Source organism: Tachysurus vachellii, chromosome 7 (assembly GCF_030014155.1).
Source record: "Tachysurus vachellii isolate PV-2020 chromosome 7, HZAU_Pvac_v1, whole genome shotgun sequence".
NCBI classification, from domain to species: domain Eukaryota; kingdom Metazoa; phylum Chordata; class Actinopteri; order Siluriformes; family Bagridae; genus Tachysurus; species Tachysurus vachellii.
In genome coordinates, this window is record NC_083466.1 from 24,921,588 (window position 1) to 24,943,597 (window position 22,010).

The 22,010-nt window shown below is 41.3% G+C and overlaps 1 protein-coding gene across 7 annotated transcripts in view; it reads left to right on the top strand.

Moving 5' to 3' along the window:
* LOC132848973 (adhesion G protein-coupled receptor L2-like) overlaps positions 1–22,010 on the top strand; it is a 143,727-nt gene that overhangs the window by 31,198 nt on the left and 90,519 nt on the right. For all 7 annotated transcript variants that reach the window (XM_060875098.1, XM_060875101.1, XM_060875100.1 and 4 more), the window contains exon 2: positions 2,603–2,826. In XM_060875098.1, coding sequence (XP_060731081.1) covers positions 2,751–2,826 — 76 coding nt within the window. In that variant the 5' untranslated portion in view covers positions 2,603–2,750. The remainder of the gene's footprint in view (positions 1–2,602; positions 2,827–22,010) is intronic.

Consider the following 22,010-nt stretch of genomic DNA (forward strand, 5'->3'; position numbering starts at 1 on the left):
TGTGTGTGCCCTGTGATGGGTTGGCACTCCGTCCAGGGTGTATCCTGCCTTGATGCCCGATGATGCCTGAGATAGGCACAGGCTCCCCGTGACCCGAGGTAGTTCGGATAAGCGATAGAAAATGAATGAATGTTTTCTTATATATTTTATATATTTTTTATTTATTTGTTTAATTAGGTGCGCTGTCAAACAAACCAACCCTGAAAATAAATTAACCAAACATATCTAATTAGCACCGCTTTCTGGGTCCATAATCCCTTAGTTGTGTAACAGGCTGTACCTATCGTACATAGGAAGGTTTAATGCTGTAGCACAGAATTTCCGACCTCTGAGCTCTGGAAAAAAAACCCCAAAGAAACTGCATCTTCCTCATGGAACTTCTAAAGACAGGGAAGTATCACAGCACTGTGTATCTCAGCATGGCTAAATTATCACTTCACTTTGTATTAGTAGCTTTAGATGAGTCAACATTTATAATCTAAACACATCACCAACACATATAAGTGGATAGATAGATAGATAGATAGATAGATAGATAGATAGACAGACAGACAGACAGACAGACAGACAGATAGATAGACAGACAGACAGACAGACAGACAGACAGACAGACAGACAGACAGACAGATAGATAGATAGATAGATAGATAGATAGATAGATAGACAGGCAGATAGATAGATAGATAGATAGATAGATAGATAGATAGATAGATAGATAGATAGATAGATAGATAGATAGATAGATGATTGATAGATAGATAGATAGATAGATAGATAGATAGATAGATAGATAGATAGATAGATAGATAGATAGACAGGTAGAGATAGATAGACAGACAGACAGACAGACAGACAGATAGATAGATAGATAGATAGATAGATAGATAGATAGATAGATAGATAGATAGATAGATAGATAGACAGGCAGATAGACAGATAGATAGATAGATAGATAGATAGATAGATAGATAGATAGATAGATAGACAGGAAGATAGATAGATAGATAGATAGATAGATAGATAGATAGATAGATAGATAGACAGGCAGAGATAGATAGATAGATAGATAGATAGATAGACAGACAGACAGACAGACAGATAGATAGATAGATAGATAGATAGATAGATAGATAGATAGATAGATAGATAGATAGATAGACAGGCAGATAGACAGATAGATAGATAGATAGATAGATAGATAGATAGATAGATAGATAGATAGATAGATAGATAGATAGATAGACAGGAAGATAGATAGATAGATAGATAGATAGATAGATAGATAGATAGATAGATAGATAGGCAGATAGATAGATAGATAGATAGATAGATAGATAGATAGATAGATAGATAGATAGATAGATAGATAGATAGACAGGCAGATAGATAGATAGATAGACAGACAGACAGACAGACAGACAAATAAAATAATGAAAATGAAATAATAAGGCTAAGGGCAGTAGTTTATTGATTAGATAACCATAGGAATGAAAATCTAATGCACGTGTATAAATATTATGACTATATATGAGATATTTGCATTGTATATGCAACAGTACCCTATGTGTAAAAACATATGTGACTACAGTATATATATTTAGACAATAAACAGCTATAAGAAATGACATTAAATCCCTAAACAGCAGATCTCTATTTGTATATAGATGATATAGAGTAAAGAGTAGAGCTGCAGGACCGAGTGCAGGTAGTTAAACATCTGTGGCCTGACGGCGTAATGTAGAGCAGCAGGGTAATGACTGTGGGGAGGAAGCTGTGGCCCTGAGATTGCTGGTTCTGCTGTGAAATTTCCTGTATCTCACCCTGGACAGAGGATGGAGATTAAGATGGGAGGAGAGTCAAGATCTGGGGAGACATGAACTGTCTTCTCTGGAAGTAAAGAATCTGAATCCTCATAACTCACAAGAGGATTTATTTATTTATTTATTTATTTTATTTTTGGGTTGCAGTTGATGCTCATTACTTATGATGGTGCTTTACCTAAAATGATTTCTAAAATTTCTTCTGATTCCGATCGCAAAGCCGCTGACTGGCTTAGATTATCGAATCCACATACGCTCGCTCTGATCTGTTCCATCACCTCTACTGCTTCAGGCCCCCTTTTTTTCCCCTCATGTCCGATTTAAAGCGACGCCTGAAACCTGAGTTGAATTTGACGTTTTATTCTGTACAGATGTTGCTCGTGGACATCGTTCACACAGCTCTGTACTCCAGAGCATTAAAAGCAGAGAGTCAAGGAGCCCATCAGATAGCCGATCATTACAGTCCTGCGTTCCAGCCAAAACAGTCCTCCTGCATGTTTGTGTTTTATTTTCTACAGACAAAATATGTCTTTTGCCGGTTTCTAAACAGATGCACATTTTTCCCTCCATTTAGTCGTCATTTCGAACAATTTTCTCAAGGCTTGCGTGTGCTGCTCACTCCCCCCTTTTATGTTTTTATGCTGTCACTGTGGAAAGTGATAATGGTGACAGATTAATATGGTGGAATTTGGCTGTGTAGAGAAAAAGCAGCTGGTGAAACTCCTACGATTCTTACCTTGTGTCTAATAATCAATCTGTGGTTTTTTTCGATGTGCTTTCAGATGGAAGATGACCGGTGAGGGTTTACGGCGAACGACCGCTTGCTGACGTTCCCCTGGATACTGGATTTTCTTCTTCCACGTCAGTTTCCGCTCATCCATCTTCAAACCACGATCATTGTCCAGAGTCTGGAGGATCTCGAAGAACAAAATGGCTGCTCCACTGTGTAAATGTCCCCTGCTATACGGCCTCCTGTTCCTAATGACCATTTATCAGTACTCTGAAGGTACGGTTCTCTGTCTGTCTGTCTGTCTGTCTCTCTCTATGTCTGTCTCTCTGTCTCTCTCTCTGTCTTGCTCTCTGCTTCTTTCTTTCTGTCTGTCTCTGTCTCTCTTTGCCTCTCACTATGTGTCTCTGTCTGTCCCTCTCTCTCTCTCTGTCTGTCTTTTTGTCTCTCTCTCTCTCTCTCTCTCTCTCTCTCTCTCTCTCTCTCTCTCTCTGTCTTGCTCTCTGCTTCTTTCTTCTTTCTGTTTGTCTCTCTCTCTCTCTCTCTCTCTCTCTCTGTCTGTCTTGCTCTCTGCTTCTTTCTGTCTGTCTGTCTCTCTCTGCCTCTCACTATCTGTCTCTGTCTGTCCCTCTCTCTCTCTCTGTCTGTCTTTTTGTCTCTCTCTCTCTCTATCTCTCTCTCTATCTCTGTCTGTCTCTCTGTCTGTCTCTCTGTCTGTGTCTGTCTGTGTCTCTCTCTCTGCCATTGACTGACACACCTGATATTTATTTAGATATTTATTTTTCCCGCTCACAATCAAGCGTGTATGCTAAATCGAAGCGTCTCACGCTCGTACCACCGACGCGTTTAAACGCTGTTTATGGGATTAAAGTGGAATTTTACACCACTTTTCTACGTTATCCTTAAGGGCTCACAATCATACACTTTCCGTCAGGACTAATCCGGTTAAATCATGCAGATTAACTCAGAGGAACTGCCGTAATGGTGGATGAGGTTGAGTTCGAACATGGGTAATTTTTTTCCCCCCTATAATCACCTCGTCTCCCGCATCTCAACACACAAAATGTCGAACTCGGCTGTCGGCCATGATGACGAGTTTGGGAGGTGGAACAAATGTTTGTAATGCTGTGCTAAGAAAACAGTGGCCTTAATTCATTCTCTCTGTGACTTTGATTAGTATGTTTGGTTGTAATTACAAGTTCTGCCATGGAATAGCCCTCTCCTCCTTTTTTTGTTTTCAAACACACACACACACACACACACACACACCATCATCTCATCTCATGTTGATGTGTTTGCAGAACAACAATTATTTCTCCCTGCTCTTTTCCCAGGCTCTAAATGTTTTTTTTTTCCCTTCTTTTTTTAGAACAAAGCTGATTTAATCATACATGTGTGTGCCAAACATTGATTACTGCAAAGCACAAGTAAAAGAGGCTCACTTTATAGCGTGTTTTTTTTTTTTTTTCTTCTCCACTCTTGCCTTGTTGTTTCACACTGTTGTGGCTTTCTATTTTGGATGGAATTTATCATCGCGGTGGGAAATAATTGTTTTGTTTGGTGCCGAGCAATTGGCAGATTTTCCGTCATGATATTCGCAGCGCTGGCAGAATCCGAACTTTTTGTGAACATAAGCTTTAAACCAGACAATAATAAAAAAAAAAAAAAAAAAAAAAAAAAAAAAAAAAAAAAAAAAAAAAAGAGAAAGAAATATATTACTGCAGGATATGAGGTGTAGATTTGTGCCTGGCGTTTCTTTAAGGCACTTCCTTATACGCTTACACAGGAAGTTAAGGTTTCCAGTTTCGCTTGACGTGAACATTTTCGAGTGCGATGAATGATCATTCAGTCATCCATCAATGTGGATAAGGAATGTGTGTGGGTTTCACTGAAAACAATGTCTTATCCATCTCGGAGCCATTTACCTTCCCCCAGCCTTCTTGCTAAATTTTTTTCAAACATAAACCACATTTCTTTGGAGCCCCCTTGCAAAAGGGCCTCTCGGTAATTGCTTCTCATTTTGTGGCTAATGATGGTCTTTGTACAAATCTGTACTTTTGAAAACTCTTGATATATTCTCAGTAAATGTGTTTTTTTTTTTAATTATTTATTTTTATTGTGTTAATATTAGAAGGACACCAAGCGTCCACTTGGGACGGTTGTGCTTTCTTCAGAGGTTTAGAGCTGATCTCGGCAGTAGTCCACGCTTTGTATGTTTCCAGCTAGCGAGCCTTTGTGGCTGATAATAAAAATAAATATATATAATCCCTCTTGGCTACCTGTCACGGCACGTCTTGCTAATCACAAAATGGTGCTTCGTATTGCTTTTAAAGTTTGACGAAGTGATAAAAGGTGGCATTGCTGGATGCAGTTCCCCCTCCTGTTCCTCTGTTGGAATGCCCTAATCCCTGTCAGACTTACTCACAACATTAGTTCAGGAAAACTTAAACATGCCTTAAAGAGCCGTATCGCAACAGGGGATCCGGGTTCCTTAGCGCTGGCTAGAGATGTTGACGTCACAGGACAAAGACGAGGCGTCCTTAAAGGTGCTTCTCCAACATGTCTTTGCCTCCTGCCATGCCTCTGCATAATTCTGCTCTTTAAAAGCCTTTGTGCTCTGTGTGTTGTACCAGACACCAGGGCATGTTTCATTGCGGAACCCTGCAGCGCGATAGCTGCCGCATTTGAAAGGCCCAGACCAAGAGGCCAGCACGAAGACGGATGAAATAAATCTCCATCGTTCAGGCTTCGACAAGAACGAGCGCTAATTCCTGCAACCGATGTTTGTTACGTGTTTTCAAAAAGGTTTGGAAGGCAGACAAAAGGCTGGGAGCCGCCTGCTCAGCTTGGGTTCGGGTTCTTTGCCAAGCCTGCGTGAGCAGTTGGAAAGAAGGTGGGGTTTTAATATATTGTGCAAATGAAGGAGCTTGGGAATTAAACTGCAGCAGCATAAATGGGTGGAAAAAACACCTGCCCCTGTCTTGTGACACAGATACTGTATTACTTGGCTGCTTTAGGTGCAAAATGTTTTTTTTTGTTCCAAGCTGACATCCTATTTGGTGTTTAACAGGAAATCAGTTGTGATACAGAAAAAAAAAACTCTACAAGATATGTCTTAAATCCGGTCACAGAAACCAGCGAAAACGTGCATAAGCCAAGGCGGAACCACGTTATTTGACACAAGTGTTGGAATTCCTGGAATTGGATCAGATAAACCTTATGAACATTAGGATTTGAGTAAAGCGTATTAAAATAGACGGCTCCTGGAGGGTTCCCTGGTTTCACAGGCTGGGATGTTGACTTTATACGCTATGGCTGTAAGATCTAATAACATTGCTTTGCTACAACGACTGCTGCCACTGTGCCTCTGAGAAGCGAACGTAAACTCCAACTGCTCCATGGTGCTCTACTGTGCCACCCCTATGTGCCCTGCTGCTCAAATAAGTCCATGACCCTCCTGTTATTAAATAAAGGTTTTTAAAAATTGAACGAGAGAAGACCAGACCTATAAATCCACAAGTCTCTGATGGCTTGACAGCGACTTCCTTGTGAGAAAGGGCTTATGGCTCACTGGAGCTCGCTAAGCACTGGGCCAGTATTTCTAGTTCTCATTACAAAAAGAGTGAGCTATGTATCTGTTACCCACCATAAATGTCCACTCTGTCATCCTGCTTTTACGCCCCATTTGCTTTTGTTTTGCTGTAGCTTCTTTGTCGCCCAACCCTGAATCATAGGGGTACGGCGTGTTGGCGCCGATTGTGAAATATAACCGTATTTGCCCTGCGAAATTCACGGTTAAACAATACACTGACAACCCAAGTACAACTACACCAGAAATATGATTTATCCATCGCAGCCCAGTGGAAACCATCCATGAAACAAGACCGGTCCTATCTGCCGCATCGCAATCCAACCATGACGAACTTGTTAGCACCGACGATCCTTCTCACAGCGACAGGTTTTCCAGCTGGCATCACCGAACGCTATTCAGACTCCTGTTGTGTCACCGAGAAAAGCTTATTCAAAACAAGCCACCCAGTGATACGTCTCGTTTTCAGCGGACATGTTTTGTAAAACTTCACTCATTATTATTTCTATTATCTCATCCCCTCCAGCTGGAATGAATGCAGATCACTTTCGTTAAAAGATCCTGATTAAAACCTTTCTATCGCCTCGCAGATCGTCCGCTTAAAGGCCCCGTGTTTTTGTTTATTTTATTTTTCTTTTCTTTTCATGACTGCACCAAATGCTGCATTTTTTTTTAAAAACACCAAAACTTTCAGATGAAAGGAGATAAAATAAAGCCACTTTTGAACAGTAAACTCAGCTGAATATGCTAACTGAAGTAAGAACGTATTTAGGCAAATACTCATAAAGTGATTCTTTATAAAGTGATTCTTCACTGAATCGTTTTCAGCTGACAGACCCGTTCTGTGATAGCGCACTTTCTCTAACTCGGAACAAAGCCTATTTCCTATAAAGTGCCGCAGAGAATGAAAAATCGTTCAGATGCTCTACAAACAGAAAAAAAAAAAAAAAACGTTAGAGTTGAGAGTTTTAAACAATGCCATCCAGACGAGCTTACTGAGCTGCCTGTGAAGAATTCTTTCTTTCTTTCTTTCTTTCTTTCTTTTCTTTTATTCATTCATTCATTCATTCATCTTCTACCGCTTATCCGAACTACCTCGGGTCACGGGGAGCCTGTGCCTATCTCAGGCGTCATCGGGCATCAAGGCAGGATACACCCTGGACGGAGTGCCAACCCATCGCAGGGCACACACACACTCTCATTCACTCACGCAATCACACATTACGGACAATTTTCCAGAGATGCCAATCAACCTACCATGCATGTCTTTGGACCTTTTGGGGAGGAAACCGGAGTACCCATAGGAAACCCCCGAGGCACGGGGAGAACATGCAAACTTTCTTTTATTTATTTTTAAATATCACTCTTTCGTACAGAAAAATGAAATGCAATAATGCCTCATATGTGGTCACTGTGATGTTTAGAGAGGAGTCAAGCCTAAGCAAATTGAAATCAGCACCTTAAAACCAGTAGGGTTTAAAAGCCTGAAGCTTTCTGCCTCAACTTGTCTTTATTATCTGTTTACATCTGACTGAAAAAAAAAAAAGACTGATTTTTACACCCGGGTGATGAACAGCCGCCGGATCTAATGGGCTGCGGGTCGCGGCTTACGGCTATTCAAATTTCAGGGACATAAGATTCACCTTAAATCTTAACCTAGCTGCCGACCGGGGCTGTGATTCCTCTCTGGTGTGTAAGTTTGCAGATTAACACATCATAAGCTTTTGACATGAATCAGGGGTGTAAAATAAAGCTCCGTCTCTCTTTATATTGCCGCCGTCATCTTTGTATGAGCAGTTAAAAAGCCGGTGAAGCACAGATGGACGTAAAAGAACACTTTGACAGTAATGTAAGCAGCTCGGAGCCACTTTGGTCCCTCTTGTGCTTGCTTGCCTTGGCAGTTGTAATGACAAAGCTGTATTTTTTAATGTATAGAAGAAGCTTTTAACTTTAATCAAGTTGTCAGGAATGCGCTTGCAACAACAGGAAATAAGCGTGCTCGTAACACAATATTTACACGGCGGAGACTTCGAAGAACACTCGCCTTCATTTAATAAACGCCTCTCTTGCTAAGATTTCTTTATTAAGCTCGCATTGTACAAGAGGAGAAGAACACGACCCAGAGTATATGGAAATGCTCGTAATGAAAATAGGCAATATATATTTCTCTTTCGTTTGAAATTTAGTTTGTGGACAGCATGCTGAAGACAATACGAAATGAAAAGCACATTTTGTACTGGAGGTAGAAAATTAAATTGTTTTTTTATTTTATTTTATTATTATTTTTAAATTTGACAATGTTTGCTGCAAGGGCCCACTGCCTCAATTGTCATAATGAAATAACAAAGCTTTAGCCAAACGCTAACGGAATATGCGTTATAGACTCCTTGTGTTAATTCAGCATGTTTAAATATCCAAAAACAGGCACACTGGCATGAATTAATTACCACAGACAGAAGCAGGAAAAAAAACATTCAGTTTATGTGGAAAAAAAACAAACAAACACAGACAGTGTTGATAATACTGTAACAGCGGAATGCTAATTGGACAGAGACGCGGTTTCAAGGCCAGGTCGGCCTTTCACAGCATGCATGCCACTGTATTCGTAATCCATGTGGGCTGCAGCCAAGCATGATGTCTCTGCTTTTCTTCCTGAGCAGGAGTGAAATAAAAGGTCACACAAGCAAGGGTCAGCTGCTAACAAAAGAATTGCTAAGACTGGTTTGCAGGTAAAAACATACCCTGGTAATCCGGCCCACTGCAGCTCAGGAAATGCAGCCAGCGCTCTGTGAAAGGGGAGGGAGAGGTGAAAAAATGTGCTTGGAGAGAAGAAAGAAAGAAAAAAAAAAAACGCACAAAGGCTGTTCTTGTTTGATTTTCACTATCACCATTGACCTCTCCGTGTAGCGTATTCCCACAGAGAGCACCCAGGGCCGAGGGGCCGACTCCGCCGTGCATTATCGAGAGATCCGGCCTGTTTTTCATTTTTATGGTTCTGTGATGGTGTGTGTAAGGGGATGATCACACTTAACCTTTATGTTCTGTTGCCATTTTCAGTGAAATGGCATTTTTTCCTTCCACTTAAATGGAAATGTGTTTCACCAAAACTGCGAAAGGATTTTAGTGGACTTGGTGCAATTAAGACAATATTCACTCCGCAGTCATTATTTTTATAGTGACGGACACACATTTAAATATTTTTAAAAGGTAATTTCCGGTTTACACGGTGGCTTAGTGGTTAGCACGTTCGCCTCACACCTCCATGGTTGGTGGTTCGATTCCCGCCTCCGCCTTGTGTGTGTGGAGTTTGCATGTTCTTCCCGTGCCTCGGGGGTTTCCTCCGGGTACTCCGGTTTCCTCCCCCGGTCCAAAGACATGCATGGTAGGTTGATTGGCATCTCTGGAAAATTGTCCGTAGTGTGTGAGTGAATGAGAGTGTGTGTGTGTGCCCTGCGATGGGTTGGCACTCCGTCCAGGGTGTATCCTGCCTTGATGCCCGATGACGCCTGAGATAGGCACAGGCTCCCCGTGACCCGAGGTAGTTCGGATAAGCGGTAGAAAATGAGTGAGTGAGTGAGTGAGTGAGAGAATTTCCGATTTAACACTTACACCTGAATATATACCAGCCATTACTTTGGAGCTTATAAACATGCGATTAAACATTTTTATTTCTATTAATATAGTTTATAGCATAATTAATATTGTTAACTAATACTAATACTAAAAAACTCAGCTGAGTCTAACAAGTTAAAATAAGTAAAAAAAATTCTACTTAACATTCATTCATCTTTTTTCATGGTCTTTATTTCCTGTTGCTGAAAAAGTTAATATCAATAGCTAATATTAATAATTAAGAAAATTAAAAATAAATTGTCTGGAAGGTGACACCAACATTTATTGTTTGTTTTTGCTGTTTGGCCTTCATCTTCCCATATATGGTCATTATTCACGGCTATGGCTAGCTATTAAAAATCTATGCAACATTCGGTTTTCCATAGATAGTCATCATTTCCTGAGGTAATTCAATAGTAAAAATAGAATTCATTATAGAAGAAAATGCCTGGGAGTCGAAACTAACTCGAGGGTCAAAATAAATTCCATTTTGTCCCGTTTGGATTTCCGCTTTCCATATATGGTCGTTACTTCCTGTTGTAGTTAATTAGTGCCACCTGTTGCTTGTTACTCCTGTCTGACTTTAAACCCTCTGCTGTTTCTCTTTTGGTTGTTAAAGCACGTGGAGAAAAGAAACACGTCTAATTTAACTAATTTAATGTTTCTATGTTTCTCTGACCTTGGTTTTTTTTAGATCACTACATCTTTTGTAGTGTTTTTTCTATATTTAACACGTTAAAGTGCAGCTTCTGCATCCTACCTGAAACTCCCACACCTTCTCATTACACAGGGATGTTCACAGAAGTAGGCCAGCTGCAATTCTGGATTTATCCCCCAACCTTCCTTCCTTCCTAAACCTCCTGGTTATTGAAAGGAAAATGGCGAGGGACCCTTATAGAACCCTAACGTTCCACTGACATTTAAATCCCATGTATCTCTCGATTTAGACGTTCCTCTGTCTGCTACATGGAGAGACGCTGTTCTCCAGCTCCGACGGGGATTCGGAATTTGCAGTCCTCTTTAAAGCGCAGCGCATTACAGAGTTCACACTTCTGGGTTTTTACGCTTTTGCACGTCGACGTGTTAATGAAAATCCAACAATACGGAGTCCCCATAATTTCTGTGTTATGTTAATGTGGTTGATGATTAACATTCTTAAGGGCCCCAGCAGTTTACACAAAACATGCTTTGCTTCACATGGTTCACAACACCTCCGTTCCCCGTCACGGTTCACTTCATCTTTGACGCAGAGGGAAAATATTATGCTTCTTATTTATTCGGTAATCTGCAGGACATGCTTGGCAGATCGTGGGGCCTGCTGAGGGTTTAATAAGAAACATAAACAATGACCTATGGAGCAGTTTTTAATTATTAACTTCCTCTGGTCTTTCTCAGGTCTATTCTAGTATCACATCCAAAGCCTTGTGCCTTTGGGACACGCAAGTCTCCTTTTCATTGAAACTGTTTCTTCAGTCTTTGACAGATGTTTCATTTGCAGCTGTGAGATTTTCATCACCCCTTTTAGGTGACGTGGGGTGCTGCTACGCCACGCAACTGTACGTGTTAATAACTATCCAAAATTGAAGTTCTGCTGGACAAAAAAGATTTCAATTAACACACATTTTAACTCATCACAGAGCCCTGACAGATGTGCTATATGACTATCCCGCGGTGCACATCTGCTCGCGTTATGTTACAGCGTTTCATTAGATTTTCCGTCATCGAAGGCCTAATAATGTAATTATAGCAGTACGGTGTTGCTTAGAGCATCTTAAAAACCCTATAGATTATCGTTTTTAATTATTAACCTTACTATGAGCTAAATGACTTACTGTGTTTAAATATAATTCCTGTGGCACCACTGGCTCGTTGTTCACCACATTTATCATACATGCTATAAAGTGTTAATTGAAATTGTGTTTTGCCCAAATGAACCGGAGACACTAATCTGTATTTAAAATGATCTCATTTGATCTCATTAATGCTAACAGCCTCTAACGGCACCCGTTTATTATTAGGATTTTTTAAGGACTCAAGGACACAGTCAGATGGAGCTGATGCCTATGCTGAGATGTTTAGAATGAATTGTTTCGGGTCAGATTTAACTAACAAAAAGAACAGATTGCAGATGCCTTCTTTAGCTGCATGAGACCTTTCTGGTCTGGAGCTTCATTAATAGATGATGATAATCCCTCAGTGTTCTGCAGTCTGAAAGAAGCACTCAGGTCAGATGACGGAACACGGATCCAGTGCTGATAATTTATAGCACTTACCTTTAGACAGAGCTCATTCGTTTGTAGCTCAGAGATCACTGCTTTTACAGCCTTATCGGCCAAATGGAACAGCTGCTCTATCAGTGTAATGAGAAGAGAATAACGAATGATTTGCAGAAGCAAAAATTTCCCACTGTGACTAGAGATTGTCAGCTGAATATGAACAAGGAAGAAATATTAGGTGAATAACGTAGAAAGATTCGAAGGAAGGATCGAAAAGCGAGTGTGCGTTGTCAAGCTTGATGAACAGACACTATTTTACTCTATATCAAAGCAGGAGAATCAAAATGTCTCCTGTGTGGAAATATCAAGCAGACGAACAGAATCATGTTCATACAATGCAATACAATGTTATCTGACAAAACATCTAAAAAAAAAAAAAAAATCAAGCATTTAACTGAGAGGAATTCAGAGGAAGCATTTTACAAGGAATTCGGACAATGAAAATAAAATCATGGCTGTACAAGTGCTTTTCTGCTGTTCTTCATTACACCCCTAGTTGATCCAAACGAACTATTAGCTAGCTAAAGGATGTCAGTATAATTCAGCGCACTAACTTATACAGAACAAGAGTCCAGGAGGTGGGGGCATGGTGGCTTAGTGGTTAGCACGTTCGCCTCACACCTCCAGGGTTGGGGGTTCGATTCCCGCCTCCACCTTGTGTGTGTGTGTGTGTGTGTGGAGTTTGCATGTTCTCCCCGTGCCTCGGGGGTTTCCTCCGGGTACTCCAGTTTCTTCCCCCGGTCCAAAGACATGCATGGTAGGTTGATTGGCATCTCTGGAAAATTGTCCCTAGTGTGTGATTGCGTGAGTGAGTGAGTGAATGAATGAGTTGCATGGGTTGGCACTCTGTCCAGGGTGTATCCTGCCTTGATGTCCAATGATGCCTGAGATAGGCACAGGCTCCCCGTGACCCGAGGTAGTTCGGATAAGCGGTAGTAGATGAATGAATGAATGAAGAGTCCAGGAGGGAATTTCTGCTCGGTAAAAATAAAAATCCCAGATTTAAACCTCAAAGAAAATAGACAAAAAAATACCCTTTAAACAGTCGCTCCATTGAACAGTCTTATCTGCTTTTAATATATGTGTAGGTTGATGCAAAATACGACTGTTTTTGTGTAAGAACTACTAAGGCTTTTCCCTACGGAGAAGCGGGCACAATAAACGAAAGCCATCTCATTTCGTGGAACACTTCTAATGATTGTAATTTCTATGAGGTTTTGTGATGAGCCTTATTATGGATTACCTTCATAATCCTTTGAGGATTATGAGCGTGGGGTTCGTTATGATTCATCCTCAGCTCTGGAAGCTCTCGCAGCCGGCGTGTGAGCTAGTGCTGGAGGTGGTGGAGGTGGTGGTAGAGTGACACCTGTTTAAAGCGAGAAGATATTTTGAACTTGTAGTGTTTTCTAGTTTCACTTTTCACAACTTGTACGTCACCCAAAATTGTATATTTTTATATATATATATATATATATATACGTATATATATATATATATACGTATATATATATATATATATATATATATATATATATATATATATATATATATATATATATATATACGTATATATATATATATATATATATATATATATATATATATATATATATATATATATATATATATATACGTATATATATATATATATATATATATATATATATATATATATATATATATATAGGTCTCCTTCTGTCTTTGCTTTCATTATGACAAATAGTGTCATAAGACATGTTATCACCTTTCGATAAGTTGTTTTGAAGTGCGGTGAGTCAGCCGTAACCTCAAAGCAGCATTTATTTGGCGTGAGATGTATGCCACCCACAGTTCTTCTGCATGAAGAGAGTTTTTTTTTGAGATAGTGGCCAGTGCTGGCAGGCCTCTCTCACCTTTACCTGTGAGTTTTAAGCTTAAACCAGGTGGATTCCAGGAACTCACGGCGACAAGACCTACATTTGTGCTGGCAAGTTCACTTGAGTGTTATTCTCTACCGCGCTTAGTTTCGGCTGAAGACGTAAAGGGGGTGAAAAAGCCCACATCTCATTCAAGGGACACGAATCAACATGCACAGTATGAACAATATGTCTGTCGCACAATTTTCTGGGGGGTTGAAGTGTACATGGAAGCTATATGAAGAAAAAAAACCTTTTGTCATGAATACAAATCAAGAGTGACTGGAACCTGAGACAAAGCCATTGTTAGCAGCATGTAAGCTCGGTTGGAGAAAGATCAGCCTCAGGAAAATGGACTCTGGCCACAGATAGAGCTCCCACGTTTTTCTCCAGTGCTATTTCCGAACGCAGATATCGGAATTTCAGAGTTCTCAATAGCACCTCGACGGGAAGGCTGGTTTTAGCCTTCGGGGTTAGTCATCTCATCTCTTGGCTTCCTCCAGTAACTGCTTACCACAAGGTAGTGCAGCATGGCATGAATGTTACATGAGATGGCAGTGCAGCCGCACTGTGCCTCTGACATGGCTAGACGTTTCCTCGGTATAATGCCAGTCTTCTACTGACAATTACCTCCTCAAATCCAGGCTGTTCACATTTATTGTGGGTTAGCAACTCACCCTAATAGCACACCATTATGCCATATATTATTACTGAGATAGTCCAAATTGTTTTGGTGCCATATTTTACTTGTCTAAAAGTGCAGAGTTGACAGTTTAAAATTGGAGGTATATCAGAGTAAAAGAGCAGGCTTTTTTTAAAGGCTTTCCAGCCCGATACTTTTGGATATGTTTGTTTTTTCCTTTGTGCCAAAGGGATTTAGCACACTGATTTGTGGAATTAATTTGAGCCTTGTTGATCATGTACACAATGCTTCTTTTTGATACTTAATTATCTGCTGTGTGCCAAGTTGAGCTACGTCTTGCGTTGAAGCTGAAAGAAGCTGAAAAACAAATGCTAAACACTCTCTTGATTTCCCTGCCTTTTCTAAACCGCTTAGAAACTCTTGACTTCATCTCATGTACAGTATCATAAGCTCTCTGTTTTTTATGAAGGCTGGATTATGAAGGCATGAGCATGATGGAGGTAATGCTTAACTCTCAGACACCCCCCCCCCTTTTCCCAAGATGTTGCCGGCTGGTAATATCGAGAATTGAATGACAAAGAAGACAAACAGTCATGAGGAATCCCTGCTGTGCCCCCAGTGGGGCCTCTCATCCTCCTCTAAAGACAACACTCCCTCCTTCTCTACATCCTTTCCCTTGAGAAATGTCTCCAGCAGTGGTTAGAGTTCAGGACAATGGTGGAAGAACCCTGGGGGGACAGAGGGGGCGGCTACCGACAGATTTGCATGCAGCTGTTTGCCGTTTCCACAGCCACAAAGACCAATCAAAAGGGGCGTTAATAGAGAATGACAACCGTTGCCTAACGCCTGGAGCCAATGTTTGGGCTAGACCTCGCCCACTCTGTTTGCCAAGAAGCGATGAGCCTGGGATTTGTCATCTTCCCAGCACTATGTGGCATGCTGGTTCTGGGGATACAGTCTGAGAAAATGCTTAGGAGGAGCATGCAGCTCCATCTAAGTACATATAACATACTGCATCGCTCTACTTTTCAGAGATGTCTCTAAAAAGGATGTCAATTGCTTCCACTAAAATAAGCAATGGATTTCTAAGGACATCAGGGTTATCTTGATGGGAAAAGGGTGGATGAGGCAGAGCACGTTCAGAAAGATTTCAAGGAAAGGAAAAAAGTGGAAGAACTGAAAGATGCCAATGTATGAGGAAAACAACAGGATATAAGACAGTCAGAGGGGTAGGGGTCGGATAAAGGAAAGGGCAAAAAAGTCGAACCTGTTCTTTGAACAGTTTTGATGCCCCTCCCTCTCTGCTAATTGCTGGCAATAACCTTGGCCACCAGCCTACGTTCATGGACCTAGCTCCCCGTCCTTAATCGACTTTGTTCCACTGGCAGCTCACATAAATCCTCCCACACCTTCCCCACTCTTGTCCATGAAAGAAAAAACAATTTCTTGCTCCAGGAATATCATGGACATGGTCAATACCACATCTAAAAACACACCCACTCGATCCATCACAGCTTTACAACAGGGAAGGGAGTTGAACATGCATACGGTGCCAGATAACTTAAAACCTGTATATGTAATCTCACAAAGGTCTGTAGTGAAGTTCTGTCATGATGGAAAACCCCTCTTAAAATACATCCTCATCATCTGACATTATAAAAAAAGAGGCCGATCTTTCCTCAAGACTCACCGAGACCTGCTAGAGTTTACGTACTGCATAGATGTAGGTGATGCCATTTTTGTATCTGTATTACATACCCTTCTCTTACAAGGACAAGGTAGTGCGAATCATGTTCCGTAACTTTTCCAGTGCGTTCAATACCATCAGCCAACCCTGCTGGGGAAGAGCTCGGGTCAATCAATACAGCTTGGTGATAGCATGATGAACTGGCTGTTAGATTATCTCAGCATGTGGCTACATTTTGTTTGCCTTTCCACCTGTACCACGGACATGAGAATGTCCAGGACAGGAACCCTCTAGAGATCTGCTCTGTCTCCATCCTTATTTACGTTCTACACATAAGGCTTTTAGTGCAACTCAGAATCGTGCCATTTTCAGAAAAATGTTTACCACTCTGTCCAAATGGATTGCATCAGTGAAGAGAAACAGGAGGACTAGGGGACTACTAGTGGAAGGTTTTTGCCTGGTGCCATGAAATGAATCACCTCCTGCTCCTGCAGCTCCAAGAGATGGAGTGTGGTGTTTGGAAGAAATAAAATATTATCACCGTCTATTTCTTTTCAGGGAACACGTGTGGCGGTGGCACAGTATTACATGCTCCTTTGGGTGCACATCAATGATCAGATAGACTGAGGGGACACTCAGGGGTAGTCATCTCTACCCCTGGGTCATGGATGACTATTCTTTCTTAGGAGAATAGCTTCATTTATTGTGTACAGTAAACTCCTTTACTCCTTCTACCAGGCCAAAGTGGCAATTGTGCAGGTGAGGGCACATAAAAAACTGAATTTGAGGCATGGAGTGTAAGGGAGAAGCCAGACTCCACTCAATCCACCTACCTCACAACTCATTTGTTGCCAGTTCATTACTTTAAAGTGCAACATTAAACTTATTAACCGCTCTTTTCATCGACATCCATTTACATCCACAATACCAACATTCTCACCCCGCCCCCATTTCCTACTAACTGTCACTGAACTAAACACACTTCAGCCCTGCTTTGATTATCTGTTAGTGAGGACACTTCATTGCCACTATTGCATAGTGGTTTTTGTTGGTGTTCAGGATCATGTGTACACATGAAATCAATATTCATTCATTTGAGAAGTCCATTCTGTCCAGGCTCAAGATCAGGTCATACTCATTAGAATATGTGTTCTTTCTTTGGTCTTAAGCTCAATGATTGGTCTGCCTGTCTACAAACAAAAACCTTTAGATGTCACTTTCAATGAAAGGGAAACTAAGTACTATGTAATTTATCCAGTCATTTATTCGTCTTCAGAATCTACTTTGTGCTGGTCGGGGTCCCGGTCATTCCGGAGCCGATCCCGGGAACGCTGGGCACGAGGTGGGAATAAACCCTGAATGGGACACCACCGAGGAATCTAATTATTGAATACTGTATAATCTTAACATAATAATAGACAACGATGCGCTTTTTTTCTCCCAGTAATAATAACAATTATCCAGTGTTTCCTTGCTCTTGCAGTATCAGCAGTATTTATTAGAACGAACATGACAGAAATTCTTATTCTCTCTCTCTTAGTCCTCATGGGTACCAGTTAATCAATAAATCATTTACAAAAGTGAACCGATGATATTTTGCACAAGTGACACTTTTTATATACATATATATATATATATATATATATATATATATATATATATATATATATATATATATATATACTCACCGGCCACTTTATTAGGTACACCTGTCCAACTGCTCGTTAACGCAATTTTCTAATCAGCCAATCACATGGCAGCAACTCAATGCATTTAGGCATGTAGACATGGTCAAGTCCGGACCTCTAGGGGAAGATCGTTCCACCACCTTGGTGCCAGTACAGAGAAGAGTCTTGTAGTATACTTGCCTCTTACCCTGAGAGATGGTGGAACCAGTCGAGCAGTGCTGGTAGATCGGAGGGTGCGGGGTGCAGTGCGAGGAGTGATGAGGGCTTTGAGGTAAGAGGGAGCTGGTCCATTTTTGGCTTTGTAGGCCAGCATCAGTGTTTTGAATCTGATGCGTGCAGCTACCGGAAGCCAGTGGAGGGATCGCAGCAGCGGGGTGGTATGAGAGAACTTTGGCAGGTTGAAAACAAGCCGGGCAGCTGCATTTTGGATCATTTGCAGAGGACGGATTGCGTTCATAGGTAGACCTGCCAGCAGTGCATTGCAGTAATCCAGTCTAGAAATGACAAGAGACTGAACAAGTACCTGAGCAGCCTGTGTGGACAGAAATGGTCGAATCCTTCTAATGTTGTAGAGAAGAAACCGACATGAGCGAGTCACATTAGCAACATGAGAGGAAAAGGACAGTTGATTGTCCATGGTTACCCCAAGGTTGCGAGCTGTGGCTGAAGGGGAGATCAGATCGTTGTGCAAGGATATAGCAAGATCATGACCTGGGGATGAATCACCTGGGATGAAGAGCAGCTCAGTTTTGCTAGGATTAAGCTTTAACTGATGAGCAGTCATCCATGATGAAATTTCTGCCAGACATGCAGAGATCCGGTCAGAAGCTGTGGCATCTGCAGGTGGGAAAGAGAAGATAAGTTGTGTATCATCAGCATAGCAGTGGTAAGAGAACCCATGTGAGGAAATAACTTCACCAAGAGAGTGAGTATACAGGGAGAAAAGAAGAGGACCAAGTACTGAGCCTTGTGGGACACCAGTGGAGAGTCTGCGTGGAGCAGATGTCACTCCCCTCCATGTTACCTGATATGAGCGTCCTTCCAGGTAGGAAGCGAACCATTCCCAAGCTGATCCGCATATCCCAAGACTCCTGAGGGTGGCTAAGAGAGTCTTATGGTTAACCGTATCAAACGCTGCTGAAAGGTCAAGGAGGATAAGGATGGATGAGAGATTGGCTGATCTAGCAGCATGTAGTTTCTCAGAGACATCTAAAAGGGCTGTCTCTGTGGAATGAGCTGCTTTAAAGCCAGACTGGTTGGGGTCTTGGAGGTTGTTCTGTGAGAGATAGACAGACAGTTGATTAAAGACAATGCGTTCAAGAATTTTTGAAAGAAACGAGAGAAGTGATACCGGTCTGTAGTTACTGATGTCTGATGGATCCAGAGCAGGTTTCTTCAGGATGGGAATAACCCTTGCTCTCTTGAAGGTAGTTGGTACCTGACCAGATGCTATGGATCTATTGGTGATAGTTGTAATGAAGGGCAGAAGGTCTTGCGAGATGGTCTGCAGCAAAGTGGAAGGGAGTGGATCCAATGGGCAGGTGGTAGGATTGCAAGCCTGGATGAGTTTTAGAATCTCTTCTGCTGTTACAGTTGAGAAATGTGACAACAAAGGTGTAGGGGAGTCCATACTCTGAGATGTAAGTGCAGTCGGGGCTGAAGTGAAGGTCCGGCAGATTTCCTCAATCTTCTCCTGGTAGAAAGAAGCAAAGTCTTCTGCAGTCAGGGAGGATGAAGAAGGTGGAGCCGGGGGGTTGAGCAGAGAAGAGATGATGTTGTGGAATTTCCGAGGGTCATGTGAGGAAGCTTCAAGCTTTTCCTTGTAGAAGGAAGTCTTGGCAGAAGTCACATCTGAGGAGAACTTGGCCATGAGTGTTCGGTAAGAATCAAGATCTGCATCAAGTTGTGATTTCTTCCACTTTCTCTCTGATGATCTTAGCTCTCTTCGATTGTTGCGCAGCACATCTGAAAGCCAAGGAGCAGAACAAGAAGTTTTCTTGGGTTTAGTGGACATAGGGCAGAGGAAGTCCATAGTTGAGGAAAGAGATGAGAGGAAAGTATCTGTGGCCGAGTCCAAGGGCAGTGAGGAAAAAGACTCAGGATCAGGGACGATCTGCTGCAGTTCAAACCGAGCGTCAGAATGGGGAAGAAAGGTGATTTAAGTGACTTTGAACGTGGCATGGTTGTTGGTGCCAGACGGGCTGGTCGGAGTATTTCAGAAACTGCTGATCTACTGGGATTTTCACGCACAACCATCTTTAGGGTTTACAGAGAATGGTCCGAAAAAGAGAAAATATCCAGTGAGGGCAGTTCTGTGGGTGCAAATGTCTTGTTGATGCCAGAGGTCAGAGGAGAATGGCCAGACTGGTTCGAGCTGATAGAAAGGCAACAGTAACTCAAATAACCACTCATTACAACCGAGGTATGCAGAAGAGCATCTCTGAACGCACAACACGTCGAACCTTGAGGCAGATGGGCTACAGCAGCAGAAGACCACACCGGTACTAGTAAGGTGTACCTAATAAAGTGGCTGGTGAGTGTATATATATATATATAACTGGAATGGTGTCCATGACCAAAAAATTGCAAATCTTCTGCAATTTCCCAAACCCCCTTAGGTTCCTCAATCATCAGATGGGTTTTTTATTCAGCATAATCACCAAAAAATTAAAACAAACTAAAAATAGGCATAACCTAAGCATTTAAAGCTAGCCATAAGCTAGATATTAACTACAGCTAATTCTATGGTGGCTTGCTTACCAGCTATTGTTTGTCATCCTCTATCCAATATTGGAAGTTTAGTTCTCTCTTGTTCCTGTTCTTTGCTTAGTTTTCACTTTTGTGCTCCACTTTTATGTTTGTTTAGCTGCCAGGGCGTTTCTGAACAGAGCTGAATTGATCACATGGTGAAATCAGGCGTTTGACATCATCACATACTGGCCTATTTCCCATTCCTGGAAATATTTACTAAAGCACAACAGGGAAAAAGGGCGAAGTTTCTATGGGATTAAGACAAAATATGTGATATTTCATGAAAAAAAGATTTAATCTATATGTTAATTTTAAAGAACCTTTGTATGTAATGGAAAAGTCCAATATAATAATCATGAAGTAGATGTATTTGGTTAAGCTCAGAGCTTATGTAGTGCTGTAAATAAAGTAACAGCAGTCCCATGAGCATGGACTTGTGCCTGCTGTCGGTCCACTGGGTTTTAGCAGTTGCACAGGCTGCATTTTGGTCCTTCTGCACACTGATTGGCTCTTCCACTGCCATAAGATCCAAAATCTCCTCTCTTATACTACTTCTTCTTTTGCTGCCATTCGTCTCCTTCTTTTATCAAACGCAATAATCTGCGCTGTTGTGCGACATCCAGTTTCAAGGATGCTTCAAGAAAAACAACATTTGTATAATAACGGGTGCTTATGGCTCAAACAAACAAGAGCGAATGTCCAGAATGTGCTTCATTGTGCGACTGTATTGGCTGCTGCCTGCTTGCTTGAGCTCAATAGGCAGCTTAGAGAGCAGGGCAAAAAGAGTCATAAGAAAAGCTGCGATTCCCAGCCAGTGACCAGAATGCCTGATAAGGTCTGTGTCAATAGGCTGGGAGAAGAGGGATCACGGCCAATTATGTGATAGCCAGGCCAGTTGCCATGGCAAATCAGATGGAGCATTCCATTTCATGTAATATATTATTTACCATCTAGGGAACCCCTCCTTAATGTAATTTAATTTAAAGCAGAAATGGAAATAAATAAAGATTTCAAGCACTTGGCTCAGACGGCTGCGTTGTATCTTTCTTTTTCTTTGTCTTGTTTTTTAGTTTTTATCTCTGAATTGAAACGCTGCTGGCTAAACCAGACTTGGCCAAGTTTGTAGAACTATGCAGGTACTCTGAATTAAATAGAGCTTTTAAACAAGAGAAAAGCCTACAGCCAGTTCTTTTTTTTTTTTTCTTACAGACTTTTTTTTTATATATACAAAAGACAAAAGAAATACGGTAGCATGCAGAGATCTAACACAGCCATAGAAGGAAAAATCCGCAACTATCTTGGCTCAATAGGAGTTTAGTCTT